The sequence below is a fragment of the Netta rufina genome, assembly GCF_964035555.1.
Source record: "Netta rufina genome assembly, chromosome: 2".
NCBI classification, from domain to species: domain Eukaryota; kingdom Metazoa; phylum Chordata; class Aves; order Anseriformes; family Anatidae; genus Netta; species Netta rufina.
Window position 1 is genome coordinate 17,028,826 of NC_140124.1, and position 25,017 is coordinate 17,053,842.

The 25,017-nt window shown below is 35.8% G+C and overlaps 1 protein-coding gene across 1 annotated transcript in view; it reads left to right on the plus strand.

The window, feature by feature from the left end:
• Nucleotides 1-1,069: 1,069 nt before the first annotated feature.
• ODAD2 (outer dynein arm docking complex subunit 2) overlaps nucleotides 1,070-25,017 on the plus strand; it is a gene marked incomplete at both ends in the record, with an annotated part of 90,025 nt that continues 66,077 nt past the window's right edge. The window contains 9 exons of the mRNA XM_084281864.1: nucleotides 1,070-1,293; nucleotides 4,023-4,180; nucleotides 5,439-5,634; nucleotides 6,183-6,289; nucleotides 6,716-6,852; nucleotides 7,896-8,012; nucleotides 12,221-12,441; nucleotides 14,042-14,164; nucleotides 14,366-14,510. Coding sequence (XP_084137990.1) covers nucleotides 1,070-1,293; nucleotides 4,023-4,180; nucleotides 5,439-5,634; nucleotides 6,183-6,289; nucleotides 6,716-6,852; nucleotides 7,896-8,012; nucleotides 12,221-12,441; nucleotides 14,042-14,164; nucleotides 14,366-14,510 — 1,428 coding nt within the window. The remainder of the gene's footprint in view (nucleotides 1,294-4,022; nucleotides 4,181-5,438; nucleotides 5,635-6,182; nucleotides 6,290-6,715; nucleotides 6,853-7,895; nucleotides 8,013-12,220; nucleotides 12,442-14,041; nucleotides 14,165-14,365; nucleotides 14,511-25,017) is intronic.

Below are 25,017 nucleotides of genomic sequence, written 5' to 3' on the forward strand. Positions count from 1 at the left end.
ATTGCCGCTGTTTACCCGCGGCTCCCGGCAACGGCCGCCGCGGGGCCCGGCCCCGTAGCAACGCCCGGGGCCCGAGCGGCTCGGCGGGGCTGGGGGGTGCCCTCAGCTCGGTCCCGGCCGCTTTGCGGGGTCCCGGGGTCTCCTCAGCAGCGGGACCTTCCCCCTGCCAGCTCCTGCGGGTTTGGGGTGCCCCCCTGGCACCCCTCGGCTCGAAGAAAGGGTTTGGAGGCGGAGGGGGGTCGCTGGTGGGTGTTGTGTGTGGGGGCTCCCCAAAGCACGCGGGGCTGTGCGACCCGACAAGGAGAAGCCTTTATTCTAACCCTAACAGGTCTGCGTCACCTCCATCTAACAGAATTAATCAAAGTGAAAACTGTTTCTTTTCCACCTGATCCTCCTGTTTCTTTAAAAAAATTTGTCAGGTTCTCAATCCCCCCTTCCCCACTTCAAGGATTTACCTGGAGTACAATCATTCCCAAATGTCTTTACACCTAATTACAGACATCTTAATGTAATTTTTATGACATTTTTAATTACAGACATCTTTACATCTAATTACAGCATATTGTAGGAGTGGTTCCTTTTGATGGTGTTCCTTTTTTATTGGATTAGTAATGGTAAAACAGCATTTTCAGGCAATACAAAAGGCAATTGATGTTTAATGCTGTACATTTACTATGAAATATTAGTATGAAAAATAAAAGTATTCTGGAGTTATGAATTGATTTTGATAACTGAAATAGCCTCGGCGATCGTTTTAGCTTTAGGGCTTGTGATAATGCCCAGCATGTAGCAGAGCTGGACCTGCTGGGCAGAGGGGTGAGGTAAAGCACCGCAGAGGGTAGAACCGCAAGGAGTGGTGACAACGTCTGTGGTGGGCACGTGAGTGTGGGAGGAGGAGGTACATCAGCTACCCAACTTCAGCGGGTGACATTGGTGGTAGGGGGATGGTTGGACCAGGTGATCTTGGGGGTCTTTTCCAACCTTAATGATTCTGTCTGAGAGCTCAGTATGGTCATTCTCTGACTGTGTTTACTCGTTAAGGTGTCCACCTTATATACAAGGCAAGACCATGGGAGCAGCGTTGGCAAGAGCAGCTCAGTGGACTGCTGCTGGCTATGGAACTGGCACACTTGAAATCACCCCTTTGAATGAAGCTCTTTTAAATCAAATTATTAAGTTTGCAGAGGACTTCAGCACCAGACATCCTCAGGAAGCAGTGGTTGTCTTCAAGGAGCCCCTGGAGTGGAAAACACAGTTGGACTCTTCAGCCTTTGGAGAGGGTTATGAGATCGAGTAAGTCAGAACTGCAGTGTGTTTTGAAGTGTTGAAGGTGAAGTACAAAGCAAAATTTTACTCATGTGGCATTAAAAAAAGCCTCAGTATATTTGGGATGCTGAAGTGGGTGGGACTTCTTAGTGTTATATATGGATTTTTTTTTGAGTTAAAATGCATTGCTTTTTTGGAGAGTTTGACTATTCTGTTTTGGTTCTGAATGCAGACCTGCCCAGTTAGCATTTGTATGGCTTGCACTGTCTATTCCTAAGGCTTCTGACAATGTATCTAACTGAGTTATCCTGTGATTTCTATTAATGTTAGAAGTTGCTCCTGATTAAGCATAGGTTTTAATGCTGCTATTGGGGTGGATTAACAAACAAAATCTTGAATTTCAGCTTCTTTGAGAACTATAGTCACCAAGTTCTTTATAAGTAGTCAGTGTTAATGTATTAACATGGTTTCAGTCTTAATCAATGTAGCTGTTACAGTGCTATAACTTATTTATCAAATACTCTTAACAGTTCTTTTAGGATTTGAAAATTAGTGCTGAAAAAAATAAGAAGTTTATTCTTGTTTTTGAAGACATGAACTGGCTTTGCAATGATGCTTAAGACTTATGTGACCGTAACCCTACATAATTTTGGGGATTGTTTGAACAATGACATGACAAGGTGACCCAGATGCACAAATTCATTTTTCTTGGCTAAATCACAAAGCAACTAAAGAATTTTCAGAGTTTTCCTTGATAAGTAGACAAATTCCATTCCATTTAGATAATGCAGCAGAAATACCCTAATTCTGAGAAAATATTTTCTTCCCTTCCACCATGCAATTCTTTCCAAATAGAAATATACACCTAAAACATACATTTCCTAAAGGGTTACCCTATATCATCCTTTACATTTGGGGGGATTTTTAGGCACCATTTTTTTAAAGACATTTTTTTTAGAAATCTGAAGAGAAAGTTCATTGTTCTCTACAGCTAGTCTGTAGTTCTAGTCATGATACTTAAGCTAAATAATATTTCCCCCAGATAAAATTCTGTATGGATACATGTTTTTTTATTTTTTATTTTTCTATAGAGTCTTGGAACTTAATCTTGGACAGAACTATTAGTTATTTTTTCCTGACATTCAGCTTACTACAAGCCATTAGATGTCATTCGGTTACATGGGTATGAACAACATAACTAAAGTTTGCTTGAAACATCATGCAGGACAGCAAGTCTTAGACTATAAGCTAAACTTTGTTTAAACTGTTTTTATCTTTTATCTGCCTTTGACTTACATGAAACTTCTAAGAATTCATTGACCTTTTTGAAAGAAGTAGGTTAGTGAGCTATCAGCAGTCTCCAAAAAATAAACAGGTATATGAATATTAACCACAACAAAGATTCAAGTGGTGTATAGAAGAGCTTGTGTGGCTGTATTTTTAGCATTGTATTGAAGAGGAGAAGTTGAAGGAGAGAGGAAATAGCAAGCTTTGCTGTAATGTGGAAAACATGGTAACCTAACCCTGAAGAAAGGACTTCATAGAGAGATTCTGAAGGATGGTGACTGAAAAAATCTGATCTGATTCCACCTGTGGTAACACTGTAAATTAAAAAAGATTGAACCAAATAAATAACTGACATTATTCCTATCTTCTCTTAACAGAAACTACCTACAGGATTATTTTTATCTGTTGAGTTATATATCAGAGTTCAGTCTAGTTTCAGGATGGATAATGCAGAAGTTATACTAAGGATGGTTAATGGAAGCAGGATAATTGTTTACAGTAAGAAATCATGGCCACACAAAAAAAGGGAACTAAAATGGGAGTTGGAGGTATTACAAAAGGATTTAAAGCACTATCTGAAGTCTCAGATATAGATTGAATCAGTGAGGTAGTTAGCAGCTTGGATGTCACAGACAGGAAGCTTTCTCTACAGTGAGAAGCAAGCAAGCAGTTTTGAGCAAGTAGATATTTACGTATGTGCTATGGAAGGGGAATTGACATAATTTATAGGGACCTTTAATACATATAAATACTGCATATTTACTTCTTCTAAATAAAAAGCATATATTTTTATATATAAAACAATTTATAATTCAAAGATGGTGGATATAACTCAGAGAAAATTGATAAGGTTAAGGCATTGTAAGGCCTTAGTCAAGAATGCTTTCAATATTCTGTAGAGGCAAAGCTTGAAGGCAGAAGAATCATTCCTACAGTTCGTGCTGAAATCTCAGAGCTTAATTGGTCTCAAGGAGAAACAACAGCTCAGATAATCCTAGAACTGGGTTTGAAAAATGTAAAATCAGAAAATTTGAGGCAAAGATTGCATATTTCTCATGCTAGCCATTTGGATCGTTTGGTCATATGATATATGTCATTTTAAATCAGTTATCAGTTCTGAACTCTATAGTCAGAAAATCACTTAGCAGTCCTGTAGTTGAACATGCAGGAGACGAGTGAACATTTTGTGAGACTAAACGACAGGTGTGACCAGTCCTGTTAAGACTCCTTTTTCACAAATCTAGTCTGTCAAAATTCTGTTAAAAGGTGTTGCCAAGGTCAAGCAAATGTTACAGGTGTTTGATTTGCAGTGAATAAAGTGGTTTACCTTGGAAGCTTTCTGAAAAAAACACATTAAATAAATTGTAAAGCTTTATAATGTGAAGCTTACATAATATTCAGGTTTCATCTCTAAAATTTGCTGTTTATTAAAGTTCCTCTTTTTAAAATATAAAATCTATTTTTTCCAGTGGAGAAACTGTTAAGTCTGAAGCCAGAGACAAGGATGGCCAGCCCTTGCTTCTCCTCACTGCATCAAATCTCAGAGTTCGCAGTTTTGACCAGCTGTCCCGTTTGCTACAAATCGCTATGGAGAAAAAGTTGAAGGAAGCACAGGCATGCCTTGAAGGTTTAATGTCTCTATTTTTTCTTTTTACATCTTTATTTTAAAAAGCTTGTCTTCTTGAATTTGTGTTTATGAAATTTGAAGAAAGAAATGCATGTCCTCATTTTAAGTATATGAAAAGGTGTTGATTCATGAACGTGCCCCAAAGTTCTCATCCAGGACTTAATGAAGTTTCTGTTTCTTCTTTTGTTTTCACATAAATCAGTAACAAAGAAATCTGAAATAAAGTTAAAATAAAACTGTTGATTTTCATATAGAAATTCACGTATACTGAGTAATACACCAGCTATTGCAACAGACAGTAGGCTTAAATTTCAGCAGAAGAATGTCTCATTGGAAGCTTACAGCAATTTTTCCTTTGATTGCAGTTTAACCCACTTTTAAAATGTTACATCCCTTAAAATATTCAAGGAAAAAAATAATCTCATATGCTACGGACATTCGTACCTGCACGACGTTCATGGTGAACATTTCCAGGTCCTTCTCACAGAAGCTTTTGAAATACAGGCACTGGTACTTTTATTGTGTCATATTCAAGTCCTAGTTTTACAAACTGACAAGACCCTTGATATGCTGAACTGGATATCCTCCTCTCATTGGAGGCAGAAGAGATCAGTAATATTCCTTAGTACCATTAGTAGAAATTGGATCTGCAATACTAAAATATCATTACCTACACTGGATCAAACTTAAGATGCATCTAGCCCAGGGTCCTTCACTGGGAGTGATCAACCATGAATAATAGGGAAGAATAATATGGACTGAGTATCATGCTGAGACATTCACAGCTGCATGGGACTTCATTCTCAAGAACAGGGCAAATTGTTTTTGTAAAACCCACTGACATGAAGCTATATCACTGTTTACCAAAAAAAAAAAAAGGACAGCTGGCATAGCTGAGGAAGTAATGGGACTATTGGGAATGTTGCTAGAAAACTTTAAACATGTTCTTTAACACTAAATCATATTTCCCAAATGATCCATTTTCAGTGAGTTAAGCCCACTGATTTCCTGTTTTGGTGATCAGCAGGGCAATTTTACACAAAAAGGGACTGTTGATAATTAATATTTACTTCTTGGTTGAATGAATCTTCATCTTTTTTTTTTTTTTTTTCCCTTTTTTTTTTTTTTTTTTTGTGAAATGCTGTTTTGTAAATTAATAGCACAGAAATTATTCAGCAGTTGAGATAAAAAGTGTTACTCTTACCTCATCGTTTTTAACGTAGTATCATCTTATACTGATTCTGTTTCATGTTTACAGCTAACAGAGACCCTATAGTGAAAATTCTTGGCCCTGAATATGGGACTGTTGAAGGAGAAGATAAGTCCATGTTGCATTTACTTGAAAAAGTGAAAAAAGTTGATGACCCTGAAACAGAGAAGAAAATGAAAATTTTTATTCTTCTTCATCAGCTGGATATGCAACTCCTTAATAGTTCTTTAAAACAGATTTCAAAGTAAGTGCATTTCAAATGCAACTTAAGTATGTCAGCTAGTGCATTTTTTCTTTTACAGTTAAGCTAGATTGTTTTCAACCCACAACATGTGCTTTTGGTGTGATATAGAGAAATTTATTGGAATGACTTTCACTGTTCACTAAGTTATTGAAAAAACACTTTTTTTTCCCCTTAAGATTTTGATGTAGGTGTGGGTATGTGAGTGTGTGCCTGCAAGTGTTTTTGTTTTTGTTGCATATGTTTTGCATTTTGGTAGCAAATTGAAGTAATTTGTACAAATAACAAACTAACAGTTAAATATTTTCAGGGAAATGTTTATTTCTTCATGAGAGCACTTTGAGTCTGGTTCATAGTTACAAGGCCTTCTTAGCTATGGAACTAAAATATCTCTGAACTAACAGATAAAAATCAAGAAAAAAATGGCAGATGACCTATCTCCAGATTTTTGTTGCTACTGCTAAGACTCAGTGTACAAGAAAAATATAATATTCTCTTTTGATATCTCTGTGCACATCCTTTTGATGATAGACCTTTTCTATTAATTGCAGAGATGTAAGACTAAGTCCAGCTGATGTAAATAATGAAGTGAATCTTCTCAAGAATTTCTCTGGGAAGGGAGAAGACACAGTACTGGAATCACTGGAATATACATCAGGTCTGAATTTTATCATGTCTAACCCTTGCTTATACCCTTATTAAAGTACTTGCCTTCTGTGTGGAATGTGTTAAAATAATTGTGTTAATAAATATAAATAGTTTTTCTCCACCTCAATGTTATGAAGTAAAATAAAATGCTCTTCTTCAGCCTTTACTTACAGAAATAATCTCCAGTCTTCATTAGAATTAAAAGAAATAAATGGAGTCCCTGATCCTGATAAGTGCTAGGCATAGCTGTAGTTGTTTGTTGAATTGGACCGTGGGTCACAGATTTTTGCATGACTGATTCCCAACTGAGTATGAGTGCTTAAGAGTAACATACTATTTTGGGAGCTTGATTTGTTTAAATTATATTAATCATCAGGAATAATTATTAAAATACACGTTTAAATTGGATACAAATATTCATACTAATTGTTTTCAGATTACACGTTCTCTAATGGATGCAGAGCTCCTCCCTGGAGACAAGTGCATGGAGAAATTTGTTACTTAATTATCAAACCACATGACACTGATCCATTGTGTATCACTTGCAGCACGGCAGGAGTATTTTTGAATGGAGTAAGTAATAATGAAGGCTACCGCGAAGTGACAAATATTTGTATGTGCTAAAGTCAGAGATCCATCAGGTATAGGGGAGTGGAATTGAAGCTGTAAGACCTGCAGAGTTACTGTATTAGTACTGATGGAGAAGGAACAGTAATAAGTGCATGATAGTTTTCCCATACTTTTAGAGCTCTTTTTTCTTCAAGGAATGTGTTCTTTTTGCTAGGAGTGGTTGGTTAGTCTTCACATGTGCCCTCACTGTTCTTCACACTACTCCTATATAAAGTACTGTGGGACCAGATGCCTCTCTAGTCCCTCATCGCTCTTGATCTGATGTGTGGCTAATATTGATGACACGTGATACTGTCACTCATACGTACAGCTTGCATTTGTCTGTTTGTAAATCATAAGCAGTTCTTTCTCCTTTCAATAGAAACTTTTAAAACTTTTATTTCTTTTTGTCTACTTTTCGTTCTGGTTACCTCTTTCTTTACAGATGGGTTTTGTACAGGCATAATAGCCATACAGCTTAAGCATTAACCGAAACTTTGTAATATATTTAGAAGAGAGACTGATGTCCCTCGGGTATAACTCTACAAATTGCTTTTCCCTGAGAGTCTTTTAAGGGAAATTTTGATTTAGGATGTTTTTAATGGATAAAATGGATAAAATTAGTAAAGCATATGCTGAGTCAGGTCACGTTATTTTCTGATCCTTTTAGCCATCCACTGCAGTGCATTGGAAGCTCACCTTTAGGTGATTGTTTGCCATGAGCCCTAAACCCTTTACAATTGAACTGCCTACAGTACAATGAATTTTAACTGAGAGTAGTTATTTGCAGAATTGTCTGTAAGATCTTGGTTATTTGTTGGGATCTATGGAGGTGATCCATGCACCTTCACTGACTGTTACTGAAGTCTGATGCTGATCATGAGGCTTCTGGACCTAATTGTTACAGTGTATGATGTCTGTGCTCTTTAGCAGTATTTTATGATACAGATTAAATTACCTGTGTACGGTGATACTGTTACTAATTTTATGTTTGTTCTTTTTTAAAGGGTGAGCTAAAGAGTAAAGGTGACATTGACTACGAAAGAAAAAGTGACATATATAAAGATATTGTTACATTTTTAAGGGAGAGATCACCTAGATTTGTAGAAAATATGGCTAAGCAGGTATGTATTTACTGAACTACATGTATATTGTACTTTGTAATAATTGGTAAGAATTACGCAATAAACTTGTCTGAACATACATGTTCTTTACCAAAGCTAACTGATTAAATGCAGAATTTTAAAGACTGAAATGCCTTTATTTTACTTCGCGTTTTTTCAAAGTTTCTACTAAATATATTGCTTTTTTAAATAGCTAACTTATGTAAAAAGACAGTCTCATTTAAAGAAGTAGCAAACTTAAAAATATTTCTTTATTTACAGTACACTTTATTTACTTACATTACGTTGTTTTTTTTCAAAATAATTTTCCCAAGAATGTGAAATGTGTTTCAATTATTAGTTTTATTTAATTTTACCATTTAATATATCTCTGTTGGGAAAAGTTGCCTTGTCAAAGTGCTGTACAGCTTTCCTTGGAGAAGCAGTGTGCATAGCTTCAAGTCCATATTTAATCATTTCTCCGCAGCCCTTTCATCCTATTTTCTGTGATACACTGTATGAGTTTCCCAGTTTGTCTTTTAAATTCTATCATTATAAGCCATGATTGAAACAAAATTCATGCAGGCTGTGCCACTGTATCTTATGTATCTGGACTGTCCTCAGTTGCATGCTTCCTGAATTATTTCTCTCTCTGTGTCACCATATTTTAGTCTATTTGTTATCTGTCTGCAGGCATCACCCTTATTCTAATCACCGCTTGAACTCAGACTATTTCTTATGCTTCTAAGAAGAATGTTGTAACCAACTTACTATTCCGATAATTGCAATGTAATTGCAATTTTAAATGCAGTAGCTGCCAGTTTACATTCAGGTAATTGCAGGTTAGAAAGTACTGACATCACAGACATTATTTTATGGACTGTCTAAACCTTGTGTGAAATTACTTTGGGCTTCCCAATGAGTTAGCTCCACTGTTGTGAGATGGAACATACAAGTCTTACTAAGCAAAAATTGTTAACCCTTGCAAACATGTAATCCTGAAAAGAAAAATACATTTGTATTCAACAATTCTATGGTAAAAGCACAAAATGTGTGCTTAAAAGAAAGTTCCATGTTAAGAGTCTTAGTGTCTACTTAAAAAGCCTGAAGTTGCCTGGAACTCAAGAGTTATTTGTGGAGAGGGCCTGTACTACATGGCCTATTTCTCTGTAGCATAGCTGCAAACACATCTTCCCCCAGGAATTATCCTAATTGCCCACTACTGGAGCACAGACCTCTGTTGGAAAGTAATGACTCTGGAAGCCAAGTGCAACTGAATAATGGTTCAACTGGACCTAAGTTTAGCATGTTTTAGCAGAACATGTTTTGCCATCTGATGACCAAAAAAATAAAAAAATAAAATAATAAAATAATAAAGGCACAAGCCACTGTCATATGTACATAAAAGTTTTCTAGAGGAAATAGGAAGCATAATACAAGCAAAGATAGAACACTTACATTGAACGTGACACTTGATATGTACTATTAAAACTAGATTTCGTAATACTTAATGTTATTAAAAAATGTTTAAATTTTGGAATCATGAATAGAGTTTTTTTCCCCATAATGTTTTGTGTTTGAAAGCAGATAACACACTATTTTAGTAATCATTATATCATACAGTATTATGTGTTTTGATCCAATATGTGAAGTCAGCTTCTAATTTTGCATAAAAAAATCTGCTTGTATTCTGGTATTATTCTTTATGGAGCACTGGAAATGTTAAAGCAGGAAAATATGATATCCTTATGGAAAAGGTCAACTTTTTATGACAATATTTTCCTGTGATCAAAACCACTTGAATTTTTATCTTCATTCTTTCTGACCCAAATATAAATAATAGCCCAATGTTTTTACAAGAACTGCCTGATTTAAATTTCAGAGCTAAGAGTTATGTATCCAGCTTACACAGTTGCTGTTGTTCCAGTCACTCAAAAATGCAAGGGCTTCTGGCATTTCCTAAAGTGCTAAACTAGGTAGAGTGAGGAGCATCATATTTTGTCTGCTACAACAGAATCACACAGTACCGCTACAATTTTAGTTGTTTCATCATTCCTGTCAAAAAACACTTTTTACAGATTTCTAGTGTGCATATAACAGATTGATAACTTTGTGGTAAAATTCATTACACGTTAAGTCTATCAGAAGTTTTGTTGTGGTTATTTATATTCAATTTTAATTGTTGTAAGGAGGAAATCATTAACAGGGAAATTTACATATGCTTAGGTTCTGATTTTGGGGGTTGTAGGACTGATACTTGCTATTTTGAAATACAAAAGCTTGACGGTTTTGAAAGAACAGCATTTCATATTGCACACATAAATACAGTAGCTTATAGTAACAGTAATGGAATTAAATGTTTAGTTCTTCTGTTCAGAAGTGCAGTGAGTTCTAAAATGCACTTTTATCCTATATGCAAATATTTCTTTAATATTTTATCTACATACTGATTTACATTTCATAAATATGACAATATATGAATGTTTTAAATATAGTTACTGCTTTAATGTATTTTCAAAGTGGTTTGGCTTCATATGATAGTCATGGAAGCTAAAATAAGGTAGTATTTTAAATAAATATTAATAAATATTTAAAATATTAATAATTGTAAATATGAATATGGATGTTAAATAAAGCGTGTACCCTTCTTTACTGTTTTTCTGCCCTGCTTATAAATATAATGTAGCTATTCAAGAAATGCTTACATGCTAGATAAGAGTAAATAAATAGAATTTATCCCATTTTCCTTCAGTTGTCATATAGAATCACAGAACCATTTATTCTGTATTTCCTGTGTAAATTACTGAAGAATGTAAACTATACCATTTTAACAGTTTACAAATATCATATCCTATTGCTTTTCTGATGATATAGTTCAGTACATTCTGCATTCTAAAGTTAAAATTTAAACAAGTTTAGACTGTAGAGCTGCACTGCATTTCATTTAAAGGAAAATCAGCTCTACTCTAGAATTCTAAAAGGTACAGAAGTATTTTCAGGCTTCCCTGTATAAAATAAAATATGACTAGAAATAATTTTGATTGATTTTCTGAGGAGAGGAGAGCTTCAAAAGGTTTATTATGTATACATTTGCTGCAAAGCCAATTAACTTTTATAATATCTTGTTTAAGCTAACATTTAGAAGTGCTGTGTTGGTATATGGCACTGTAGGAAACATGCTTTAAAAATGTGTTTAGCTGGTCTAGCAACAGCATCAGTTCCCTCATGGTTTGACTATCATGGTAAGTTGTCTTGTTTAAAGTATGTTTTTAGAATGAGAGAATTAACTAGAATTAATTTACGATTGGGTGGTTGGGTCAGCAAGCCAGGAACAGCCGATTCTCATCAGAGACTAATCGAAGACAGACCATGCTGTGACAGTCTCCTTAAAACTGCCTTGAATCAGATACATAAAGGAATGTCTTCACCTTTCTGGTAGTGACAGCTGCAATAATAATAAGTAACGATCATATGCTGTCTTTCCTGTGAAAAATGACTATGTTCCAATAGAAAATAACGGTTGACAAGAGTCCTTTCTGTTCTGGATATTTTTGATCAGCTATGGTACCAGACACAGACAGCTGAAGGATTCGTAGGTGCCACTCAGATCCATTCTTGCATGTGACTTGTTCACCAATGTCTTGTCCTGAGAGACAGAAAATGAAAAAAATTAAATGGATTATATTTATATTCTGACTATAAAACTATTCTAAACTATATCAAATTAAATTACTTGGAACTGAAGTCTAGCAGTTTATCATAGCCTATCTTCAGTTTTATGTTCATTATTTTTTCTGTGGGATTTTTTTATAAATCCTTTATGCAGGGAAATAGTTTTTTTTATATAAACAGTCCATTGAAAGCAGAATGACTGAGTCTTGAAACTCATTTGGAATTAGGTTCTATAAAAGCGCTTGTGTCACAAATTACTTAACACAGTAGAAATTGAGCAACACTCAATATTCAGGTATATTCAAGAAGTTCCAAATATAGATCATTCATTTATTTCAAAAACTTCAGTTTGCATACAGTAACAGATACTTTTCAGATTAATTTAACATTTAATTCTTTTAAAGGTAATCTTATTGCATGCCTATACTTTAATTCCACATTTAATAAATACATTTTTTAATCACTGCATCCTGGAATTTTGCTTATAACTTATTATTTTAATGTGCATTATTCAGACAGCAGTATGGCTGACAAACCCTGTCTCCTTCTTTTGTTAGGAATATACTTTTTTTAAAGAACCAACGCATGAGAAAAATTATCAGCATGTAGAAGCAGTTGATGCTAAGGTCTCTGGCCAATCCCAGAACCATTATGATCACACAGAAAAGAATACACATGAGAAAGTGAAAAGTTCTGTTGCAAAAAGCAAATCCATTGAAAAGAAGAAATTAGAACCATCTGTGAAGTGGAAGAATACTGGGCTTTCTGCTGCCCGCAGGTAAGTAGTTATCACCTTTGTAATTGAATTTTCAATAGATCTCTCTAACCTGTGCTATGATTGGACTGCCTGTTACAGTTTGCATTATTATCCCAAGTTAAGAGCAATAAAATGAAGTTTACCGCATGCAAATGTCTAAGGAAAGAGACCTGACTAGCAGAGGAATTTCTTACTGTTCTTTCTTATCATATAACAATTTTGATGATGTTACAACAAGACAAGGCAGGGAAATTTCTTGTAACCATCTGCATTGCTTGGTCCTCCAGGACTGTCATGTGATTGTTTTGCTGCAAAGTGCCCTTTAAAGCAAGAAAGAGTAGACTATATCATCTGAACAACACTTTCTAAGGGAGGCAGAGGACATCCAGGATGGAAAAACAAGATGACTCTTAATTATAATAACAATTTTTAATGTTTCCAAATCATATAAGCTACTTTTCTAACTCCTTTTAGCAAGTCTTCACTAATGGGGCTATCTCAAAGTTCGGATACCCAAAACAGAGTATATATTGGATACTCCATTTTAGATTTTTCATCTGAAATCAGAACCCTATTTCTGATTTCATAATTTCTTATTTTGTGTTAATAGATGAAAATTAATATCTAAATAAAAGGCTTTGATTGCCATCTTACAAAAATAAAAGAGGTCAATATCCTCTCAGGTCTGCCATTTTGACATGTTGACATGTTGCAAGAAATGTTTTATGAGGTTTTGGGTGTGTCCTACAGTCATCAGTTTAAAAAAAAAAAAAAAAAAGAAAAAGTGGTTTGCCAGGAAAAAGAGCTTATTTTTTTCCACAATCATTATTTCTAGATGTAGATCTACATCTAGATATAGTCTAGATGTAGTGAAATTGGGTGTAATCATACTTTCATAAACAAACTGTGAGCATTCTCCCTTATTGTTATGACTGGGATAGTATGACCAACCCAGGTTCAAAAGGACATTTTGTTTTCACTATATTATAAATTAGGAACAAAAAAAGTACCAGTGATTTTGCCCAGCTGGGCCTGGGACTCCTCTTGGAATACGAGGGAAGGAAGATATATTGTATGCACTATGATCAGTATGCACTATGATCGTTTTTCACAAAATGTGTGGCTAAGCTCTATTTTTTTTTGCCACAGGAGAGTAGAGGCTATTCAATTATGTGAGTTAAAAAAGCAACCAAGACAAAGTAATGGAAGAAATATCCATCCAAAACCATTAACATAAGGACGCTTAGGATTTCCCTGAACTAGAATTTGCTGAGGAATATTCTGGAAAAGTATTCCTCTGTCGTTCTCCTGCTGCTACCTAGATAGATGCTATTCATCATAGTTAAAGACAGTAACCTAGGATAGATGGTCTGGCTACATATACTTATTCTTTGGTCTTGTGTTGCATACAGGTCAGCGTAATGCAGATTTTCTAATATTCCACTGTTTTCTTCAAGCAAAATTAGTTACTTAAGACACAGAACACTTTCGTTTTAATGAAGGTTATTGTGCAGGTTCATAAACTCATCTGATCTATGTGTCCAACCATAACTTTTGGTTATATATATGTAAAATAACATTTATTCTTTTTTTTTTTTAATAATAAAAATGAATATTTTAGTGCCAAAGCTGCAAAAAAAATAAATGAAGAACAACGGAGAAGTAGTAGTGTGTCTACAAAATTCAAAAAGAAAGTCAGTTGTATTTCTTCCGCATCTGTTAAAATGCAATCATCTTTGAAATGGTATGGCTTACTTATTTTTCTTCCTTCATTTTTTTATTTTTATTTTCTGTATCCACTGTATTTATCACCACACTTACTGTTTGGTAATGATAATTACATTTTGCCAATGCCATTGTTATGCAGAGTTGTCATATCTATTTAAAATATGCTTGTTCATTTTACTTTATAGCTGGGTGGGTGATGGTCTTTTTTCATTTTTAGTAAAGTATCAAGCAAGTCTGAAGAAGTTAGTGAAAGTTCCTCAGAGACTGAGGAAGATGAAGAACAGCCTGTACGTCATCAGGAAGGAAACACTGATTTGCCATCAGAATACTGGGGAATTCAGAAACTTGCAAAATATTTAAAGGTAGGTTAGAAGTGTTGTTTAAAAAAAAAAAAAAAAAAAAAAAAAAGCCACTTTTTCCCTTCTACATCTGAGGTCACCAGACCAGCTCCTCATCCTTTTTTCCACCCTTCTTTCCTTTTTTTTTAATTTTTTATTTATTTTTATTTTATTTATTTATTTTTTTTTTCAGTTGCCCTGATATGTTGCATGTTCAGATCCTGGAGCTGTGTGTTTTCTTATCACCCACCCTTTCTCCTGCATTTTTGATCTGCTGTTTTTGGCTTATGTAGACCCTTAGATTAAGCCATCTGTTCAGTGTTATTTAATACTTAAGATGGTATAATTTCTTTATTAATTATTAGGTTTCTGTTTTGCTTTTTGAAACTTTCCAAGATATTTCTTTATGTGGATAATAACTTTCAAGAGTTTTTATTAAAACTGAATACTTGCCTAAAGTCTTTCATCAACTATGATTAACGCATAACTGGAGTAGTTCTAACATGGTCTTGTGTCTGGATAGTTTCTGTTGGTGGGCAAGAAAGTGTATGATAAACAGGCATCCTCTAAAACAAACAAACAAAAAGTCTTTTTACACAGACCTGTTGAAAATCTTTTGGAGCCTATAAATATATATGTTTAGACTTCAGTGTATGTCTGAAAAAAAAAAACACATCGCAAAACAAAGGCCTCTCCACCATTCTGGAAGACTCTAAAACTAATCATGTTTTTGCCTCAGGAGAAATTCCTTAACAAGTTTGTACAGGAATTTAAGTAATGTAAGTTACTAATAAAAGCACTGCCTTATCTGTTTCTTGGAGTACAGCTACAGCGTATGCTCATCCGACAGATAAAAACGACGGGGCTGGCATTTAGTTCAACAGATATACTAGCAAGGAATAAGAACAGCTTTGGTTCCTTCCAGTCCTTTAACCATTGCAGAGAAGTAACTCGGTCATTTAATGCACTCTCACTACTTGTTCTGTGTTTGTCCATGTGGCACCTATTCTATTTGCTGTAGAACCTATTCTGTTTTCTGTAGCCAAAAAAGCACAGAAATGCTTTGATAAATACAAGTCCCTACAATTCATTACACTTTATCATTTCTAGGTTGGAACTTTATATTCTTGTTACTGTGGCTATGCTAAAGTAACCCTTTGCAAGTTTAATCTGGTGTAACATTCAGCATTTAACTTGTTCATCTATACACTTATGGAGAGCGTACTTGAAAATCCCTACTGTTGATAAATTCACAAAAATCTTTTAATTGGCCCATCTGTGGACCACCATCTTTACCAAAGTCTTTAAGGCTCTTCTCTCCTGATAATGTATTTCTCAAACTCCATCTCCTCTTTAGATTCTTTCTATAGACATGTTTGGATTTTAGTATTGGACGTGATTCAGTACTATAACATACCTACACTTGCATGAAACCATTTTGAATGAAGTGTGAGAATAGCAAATAGGAAAATATATTTTTCATGTTCCTCCATTTTAGAACTGAGTATATTTTCTTCAAGATGTCAACAGGCAAAATTGCTTAATGGCTTAGAACTAGAATTAGGAAGGGGAGCACTGTTGATCATATTGTGAATACCTGATAGGAAGTATTTGTAATATGAAATTCTATCGTATGAAAAGCTTTGTTTTGAAAATTCAAATGTATACTTGTAGTCATGCACACCCCTGTCTTCCAATAGCTCTTCAAATTAGAAATAAATTAAACAAAGTACTTGAAAATAAAATAATTTTCTGTCAATTTTTAGCTACGTAAAGCAAGAAATCCCTAGTGTCAGATAAAGCTGAAAAGAGATGCCTCTGTGCCATACCACAGACAGTGGTTGAAATGCTTTATTGATGGAGTGCTACTTTAGCTTGCACATGGAATTCATTTTAATTCAAGTATAAATACTGCATTTCTGGCTAGACTTAGGAGATTTTTTGGCATTCTTGTTGTTCATGTAGGCAAGTGTTCATGACACATGCAACATAAGAGAAAATAAATTTATGACTATGTTATTTAAGTATCTACAAGCATATTTATATAGAAACACATTTTGGAGGACTCGTGTGTTTTCAAACATTGAATACATTGTTTGCACATCTTAAAAAAATCAAATAAAATGCCTTAAATAATAGATGTTGGATATACCGAGTTAGAAAATACAGTAATTCATAGGTGCAACAGTTTTTGAATGTCTGCTAAAGTAAACAGGATTCACAGTTCAGCAAGACTCTATAACAGATCAATTTGCAAATGCTGAACTTCCATAAAGCCTGAAAGATATGTAGGTTTTATACCACTCTTGGATCGCTGTCTTAAAGAGACAGTTGCTTCCTGTGTAAAGCAAACTTGCTGGGTCCTGTGATCTGTACCGGCAGATGGTACAGGTTTTGACATGGACAAAAATCCAGTGCAGGGGAAATTCCCTTCTGACTTTTTGCCCTTCCCCGTTTCCCCTCCTTTTTGGGAAGGAGCAGCCATGCTGGAATTGCTCCACTGGGAAGCAGCTGCTTCTGTGGTCTGGCTCCTTGTCCTACCTTCAGGCTTCCCAGGGCTGTGAAACAGAAGATAGAACATGTGTGCTCCTGCGTGTCTCCCCATCGGCTTAAGAGTGGGCAGCAAGGAGAGACCAGTGAGCTTGGTGATGGCATTGTGTTAGGCATCTTTTGGGGCTAGAGTAGATAAAATTGTGATGAGGCACTCTGCTGATGTGTATCCTGAGAGAATCTCACCATTACAGCCTGGTTCAGATTTTACATTATTTATTGAAATAGTCTTTCTGAAGTGTGAGATTTCTGGGGAAAGGACTACATTTTACATGTGGAAATTTTTAATAATAGGTGAAGAGGCCATATTTTACAGTGGCCTTTTTGCTAGAAATGGGAATCACTGGGTAGCTGTGCAGAATCTTTGCAGCAGAGCTGGGGTTGTTCTCCACTGAGGAAAAAAGAGAGAGAAAAGTGGTGAGAGCTGGGCACCATGCTTTGCGCTGCCTGCTGTCGAGCACCGATTATTGCCAGTTTTAAGATAAAATTGAGATGTTGAGAGGTGAACTGGGGCTAGTGACTGTGCCAGGAATAATTCTAATCTCAGAATAAGTCTTTAATCCTTTAAGCCCTTGTGTCGCTCACTTTTGGTTCCCTGTAAGGGTGTGATTAACATGTACTCTTATGCCAGGGTGCACTCCAGACAGAGGTCTGCAGGACCATAGCAACTGCAGAGTTCTTCCTTCAATTTCTTACATGGAAAGTCATTCTATTTTTGGCTCTGTTTCAGGGGTACACTAGTGAAACCAGACAGGTTTCATGCTTCCTGTAAAATACCAGCTGATTTTGTTTCTGTTTTAAATGATTCCAGTCTGAGCAAATCCTTTCCTAGAGCAGCATTGTCCCTTTTCTACTTCAGAATCATAGGTGAACAAACCTGATGCCTCTCCCTAGCTGTTTTCGTCTTTTGCCAGGTCCAGGAGCTGGAGAAAGGCTGTGGTGTGCAGAGGAGCTAGGGAGAAGGTACCTCACGTATGGCCTTGAACACCAGCTCCCAGGTGCAGATGTGCCCAGGTGCTGCATGGAAGCGAGCAGTGGGAAGGTCCCCCCAAAAGTCCTCATTTATTTCTAGGCAACTTGCTCAGGGAAATGAAAGTCAAAGAGATCAGAGCCATGGGTCTAGTTCTTTTAGTGTGTTTAGTGTGTGTGTTGCAGTGAGAATTGGTTGGGCAGAAGCTACAGCCCATCGTCTCCTTTGCAGTGTCAGCAGAGCAGAGGCAGAAGGCTGTTCTGTGGCTGCTGTACCACAGACAGAATTTATTTCCCTTTCTCAGGGAGCTCAAATTTATCAGTCAGGGAAATGCAGCTGTGTGTTGGCTTGCAGGAAGGCACAGTGGTTCTCTGGCTGAGCTTTTTTTTTTTTTTTAGTACATGGAGGGCACTAACGTTCTTGGGGAAGAAATGTAGAGGTTAGGAATGCAGAAAGTCAAATAGATGGTGAAAATATGGAGGGAGGCTCTGCCAGGAGCTAAGATGAAGGATTTGGAATGAGGTGTTCACGTAGATATTGTTGATAAACAGTGTAGGAGGGTTTTCTTCCCCAGGAAAAGACAGAAAGGCATCTGGAGCTTGAAATTTAGGGGGCTGAGGCAAACCAGAGTGCAGGAAATCCATGTGTGCATGAAAGTTAGAAGTGCGGACAACGAAAGTCGAAACTATTACAGGAACAGGAAGCCTATTTCATGACGTTTGAAGACCACAGTCTTAAGTGGCAGAATTGTATATGTGGGGGAATTCTTTTGCAATCCGTACGTGCGGTTTGCACTGTGGCATTTCGCTGCTCAGAGGGGAAGGAGGAGCAGCAGCAGTGATTCACGTACTTCCCGACTGTGCATTAGTATAAAGTCAGTCACAATTTGTCTCTAAACTGAGCCTTGTCATATCCAAGGTCTAACATTTTAGCTATCTGAAACTTCCTCATAAAATGTTGTGACAGAAAACATCCAGTCTTTCAAAATAATTGATTCTTTTCTTTTGCAAATGAAAGATTAGCCCAAGAGTGTTATGTAGCAGTCTTAGCCCTCCTGCAGTTCAGCAGGTGGTGTATACAGCAACTCTTTTATATGAACCAATTATAAATTTATGGCACTGGGGAAGACATTGATGTGACTAATATATATATATTTTTTTTTTTTCAAAATTTGTGTGAAATAGAAGATAGACATGGTATTTTTTTAACTGTATAATGGAAAAGTATAGCTTTCTTAAGTTACAGTGGTGTTGGACGTGTTCCATATTATTAAGATTACATTAGTTCTCATTATAAAATTTTAAATCAACTTCATAAACTATGCATGGATTAAGAAATCAATTTTGGGAGTAGTAGAATAGTGATTCTGTTTTATTTTCAAACACTGAACCTCAAAATAGACCTGAACATTTTAGCCTAAGGAATAAAATGTGTCTTCCAATACTAATTCATTTAAAGTGAAACTAATTAAAAGTTATTTGAAGTTGTATAAGACTAGAAAAAAATGGTATTAGTGTTACAGTGTACCCACTAAAGTATTAATTTCTTGCTTTACTTATTTTACATGTTGTAATAGTGCTTTAAAGCTTTCTAGTATTAGAAAAAGTCTAAAATCTAATCAAAATTATTTGCCTGGAGAGCAAGTATGAGTTTTGATGAACTAACTGCCTTTCTTAATTTGGCTTCCATTTTATCAGGAAGATTTACTGATGGGTAGAACTTACAACCCTGGCTGAATACTTGGACAGTTAACATAAAAGTTATGAATTTGGGTAGATATGTGATCAACTTAGAAATTATTTTGTGTGCAATATTATCAAAGGAATTTATCAGTAATCTTGAAATCAGGTCCTAGATGTGCAACAGAGTCAAATGTTAGAACCTAATAGCAGTTGCAAAAATATCTGTATAGGAAATATATTTCATATTGTATTATTTTTTCCATAACCTGTGGTTAAGAGTTAACTGTTTTTCCTTTATAATAATATATTAGCAAGGCTTACATGAAACTATTTTTTATCTACTAAATAGTAAATAAGTGTATATGAGGATATAGAGAATATTTTCATATATAAAATAAGTTTACCAGTGTAACGCATTTTTTCAGGACTGACCAAATTTGTGGATATTTTAGACTATGTTATTGGTAGAGTATCTAACAATAAACCTTTTATCTTTCCTTAAGAAAGTATATGTTCGGAGAATATGAAGGAGGTTATTCAACTGAACCGAAGGATCAAGATGAAACAATAATTTTGCTGTAGTTTGGCAAAGGGGTAGACTGATATTCTTCAGAAAATACCAAATATATGAGCCATAATCATGTGCCACCTGCTAGTGTTTCTAGGCACATATTTGGCTAACCTGTCAGCCTTGGCAGGTAATCTTTTTATATCCCTCTCTACTCCACTGTTCGTGAACATCTCTTGTTCCTATCTTCTGGTATTAGCCAAGATTTTCTTTTAAATTGCTGAAAAGAACATGCTTGCTGAAAAAAGAATGGGATAAAAACATGGAAAAACTGCATTTTATAGTTAAGATATGTATTTTTTAACAATCTAGCCAGTGCTGATCATGAAAAAGAAATCTTTTTTATGATAAATTTACTGGGTAGGAAATATTGGCAAATGGAGAACTCTCAAATTATTATTATAATTGGCAACTCTGAAGAACTTGCATAGCTCTCTCCTCAAAATACTGTACAAACAATCATTCTTCATCACGAGACATATAAAATACATAACTGCCATTTGATTTTTGACCATAAATACTGATTCTGAGGAATTTCTGTGTAGTGGAGGTTAATTAATGTTCTAAGGATCACCCATTCCTAAGTGTTTTTTAGCTGATGAGATGAAAGGCAAGATAGACATAACGAAAATAAGCAGGAGGAAAAGAAAAAAAAAGATTTCAATGGAAAACAAGAAAGAAGAGATGATCCGTCAAAAATTCAGGGCAAAGGTAAAGAATGTAAAATAACTGAAGTATGATTCTCCCCTTTCTGTGGAATTGTATTCTATTGTAAAAGCAGGTATGTTATATAAATTAATGTGCTACTGCTTTAACACCATAACTACTATACCTGTAACATAATTGTAAATCACCACATCTGTCTCAGTCTGACTTAAGATTTTATAATCGTGAAATAGATAATCAAGTTGTTGTCTTTCCTACAGAACATGATTGTGTCTGAAAGCTACCAAGTGTTTTAAGAACAACATTCCGCATTGGTCTTAAATGTTCCACATTGGATCTCAGCTCAATTTAATCACAGTTTTCTATATACAGCTATTGCAGAAGCATGCCTGTGCTTCTGCCATGTCCTCATCTATATTTATTTTTCCTATGCTCTTACTGACTTCAATTTTTAATATATTTAAAAAAAAATTACTTCTCCAAAGAACATTTTTTTTTTTAATTTTCACAGACTATTGCTATCGTTTTGTTTTTCTTTTTTTAACTGGTTTTGAATCATACTGTCTTTTCTGTTTGCTCAGTGCTTATGAAACTTAAACAGCTTTGCTAGCTCTCAGTAGTCTATAAAGGCGCAGGTCTTTCTTAATTCAACCTCATTAAATTTTCTTCAAGGGTTCACTGTAATAACATTAAGGCTTTTATTCTCTTTGTTAGCCAAGTGCTATGCAACCTCAGCATTGCTCACGTGGTCTGACACTATCACACACAACCTAGACTAGTGTATGTGTATTAGGTGCAGCATAGGTCATGTCTCCAAGTGTGCAATCAGGATTTACAACTATCAATGTTAAATTAAAAAACAAGACTGTTGTTTGTGTAGGCTGCTGCTTCTTTTAATTTAATACCAGACCTTTTTGTCTTTCCAGTTCAACCCTGCTAATTTGTATACGTTCTTTTAAAAAATATAAGTGACCAAAAGTAGGGAGCGGTCTATATCATTGTTCTAGTATCAAGACATAGAAGTCAATACGTAGATTAGATTCATCTCATCTGTCTCTAAATATAAACAGAGTAGGCATTTGTAGCTGAGCCGGTCATTCAACACTACCTTTATGATCCATGGAAAAAATTAGGCATTTTAAGGATGTGATTCATCTGATATTTTAAATATCTAATTCAGAGTGAGATGGATCATGTTTTCAGCTTCACTGTTGACCTGATCTGAGTTAACAGGAATGTAGGATGGCTATAGATGACTCGATGTTAATTGTCAGGAATGTGGGATGTTTGTAGATTAGTGAGCTTAGTCAGATGACTTCCATCCCAACACTCTTTCGTGCATTTGAAGTCTTCAGTAGGTGTAATAGGAAATAGTCTTTTGAATGTTTACTCGTATTACAAATTCTTTAGGTATTTGGCAATTTGGGGTTGTATGTTTTTTGGCCTTTTTGCTTCGGAGTGCTTTTCCAAAGCTCAGCTTTTTTGTTAACAGAAACAAATTGGCAGTTCTTAAATAGGGAAAATCAACTGACAAGCACCTGCTAGATAGCCATGGTCATAGCTTTGGCCTCACCAGTTTGGTGACTGTGCTTGAGCTTTGTTTACACGAACAGTATGTATGTGATCAGCATCTTACAGGTTTGTCTTGCTACTGCTTCTTCCGAAGAGTTTGAGTAGATCAGACCTAATGGCTTTGCACAGCTTTTTACTGTCTTATCAGCAAATGCTGCACTGTCTTTGGAGTTCTTCCAGGAGTGGAATGCAAAGTATCCTGTCATTTTCAGGATGGTTCTTTTGACAGAGTGTTGGTGAGCAGAGGGAGAAACTATCAGGATTCTGGAGAAAAGCAAGTGTAAATAAACATCTGGAATGAATTTGCAAGAATTAGCTGTCCAAATAAAGCAATGTGGTGATTTTATGACACCTTCCTGAGACTGATGTTGAGTGAGCAATAGGAAAGTAAAAAAATCCCATAATTTCTACTCAGATGCATTCTGCCTTCTGATCACTAAAATATGTCTTTTCTTTGAGGAATTTTATGAATTTAAGTTATTGGCATACTGTTCTATGAGAGAAAGCACATTTAATCCTTTTACCCAAGAATCACTTTTAAGTTTATGTCTTGGCATTCTGATTTACCTTAGTCTATATTAGCCCAACTGGCTGTTCTCACTTAGCCATACTGGCACATAATACCTCTGAGAGCTTGTTTGTTTTTCTTGCAAGCCAAATCTAGCTATATTTAGCGGTTCTGAAATCAATTTTTTTTCCTGAAATCTTTTATTCAATTAGTATCTTTTGGCTTTCTCAGCCTATTTGGTACCCTTGGCACTGTTCTTTCCTGTTTATCAGCTTCTTTTCAGTGTTTCTGATTCTTCTTTCCATTTCTCTCCACTGCAAAGCAGCACACCTATATGCAAACAAGGTCTGCAAGAGGGACATTGTTTAGAAAGCATAAAGGGCATTCTTACAAGATGGGAAGGAAGCACAGCTAAGGATAGCAGACCAAAGTGTTCGCTGTTCATGTCAAAGAGACACTGTGAAGGCCATTGAATCATTACGCCTGGGTAAGTTTGTATCAAGAGCTTGTGAATCATGAGCGTTGCTTATGGCTCCAGCCAGAGGCTGAAGGTAGAAAGGGAGGAAAGAAGGTGGGTAAAGACCAAAGCCTGTACAAAAAAATAAAAATAAAAAAAAAAAATGTTTACATGTAACTGTGCTCAAATGTGTAAATTAATGGGGATAGCCCACTTGGAAGAGGACAGTATAGTACTGTAGCATTATTATATTACTGTAGTATTTATGTAGGCACTATTGACTTACAGCAGTATAGTGTATTGAGGCTTACCATCAAGGCAGGTATCTTACCAGCATTGATGTCGTCTAGGTCCAAAGAGAACACAAATGCTGCAGACTTGTGGTGCACACTCATTGTATGCAATATTAATGTCCCAGATGGTTCTCCAAGCTTGATTACAAAGAGAGCAGTCTTTTTGTATATATAGTTAGCATCCCTTTAGAGCAGGCAGGAAGAAGGAATATGAATATATTCTTTAATCTCACAGTTGAAGATGTTTTGTCAAGTTGTGAATGGTATTAGTCATGTTTCTGATGCTCATCAGGCAGGTCAAGTATGTATTTGATGACATTGCATGTAGGTGGTGCCTGTAACTTCCCAAAAACAAGAACCTTTCACTGAGAATTCTGAGGTAAATCCTTTGTTCAGGGACTGCATCTGTGTTGGTGACAGTGACAGCTGAAGGCAGTGCACTGCTGAAGGGAAGCGATGGTACCAAGACCAAGGAAGGTGACTTCTCTTACAGAGAACTGAGGAAGGTCATGGTTTGTGCATGAAGTCAAGCAATGTGCATATGCTGAAAGGACCTACTGAGAGGAAGTCTTTGATGGTTGTTGAGACTGAGTTCTTTCATGTTGGTGTGTTGGGAGCTGATGGTTTGAGTTGGAGGTGTTATAGGATTTACTCCACAGATACAGTTACCTCAAGCTGCTTTGCCAGATAAAGTGAAGTCTAAACTCTGGTATGGGTACCAAAGGTACTACAGGCAGCCTGTGGTAACTAAAACCTAAGTCAGAGCTAAAACTCAGCATGACTTAGTGTTTACACAGTCTCTTGAATAGTTACATGTTGCAGTAGCAGTAGTTTAGATTAAATCTCAAATTAACATCTGTTGCAGTAATCTGATCTAGAAATCACAGTGGGATTGTGGGTTTATTGCCCACATTTTTTTTTTCCCCTCCAAATTTATCTAGGTTTGAAAAGACTGGTCCATTGTCTCTACAAAATTATCCAGATGCAACTGGGGAACAAATACACTGCTAAAATGAAAACTTCAGAAATGAGAAGAAGATAACCTTGCATTGTTAAGTTATTATATGTTACCTTGGCCAGGTTTCCTGAGTTTTTGGGTCAGCATTTCACTTCTCTCTAACTGTCAGGATTGAGAAGTTACTGGGAAAAGCATTCTACTGTTCCTAGTCCAATGAAGTAAAAGTTCATATGTTTGCATGTGAACTGCATTGACTCTTAATCTATTCTATAATTGAATCCAATTGCTATGCATCAGAAAAGGAAAG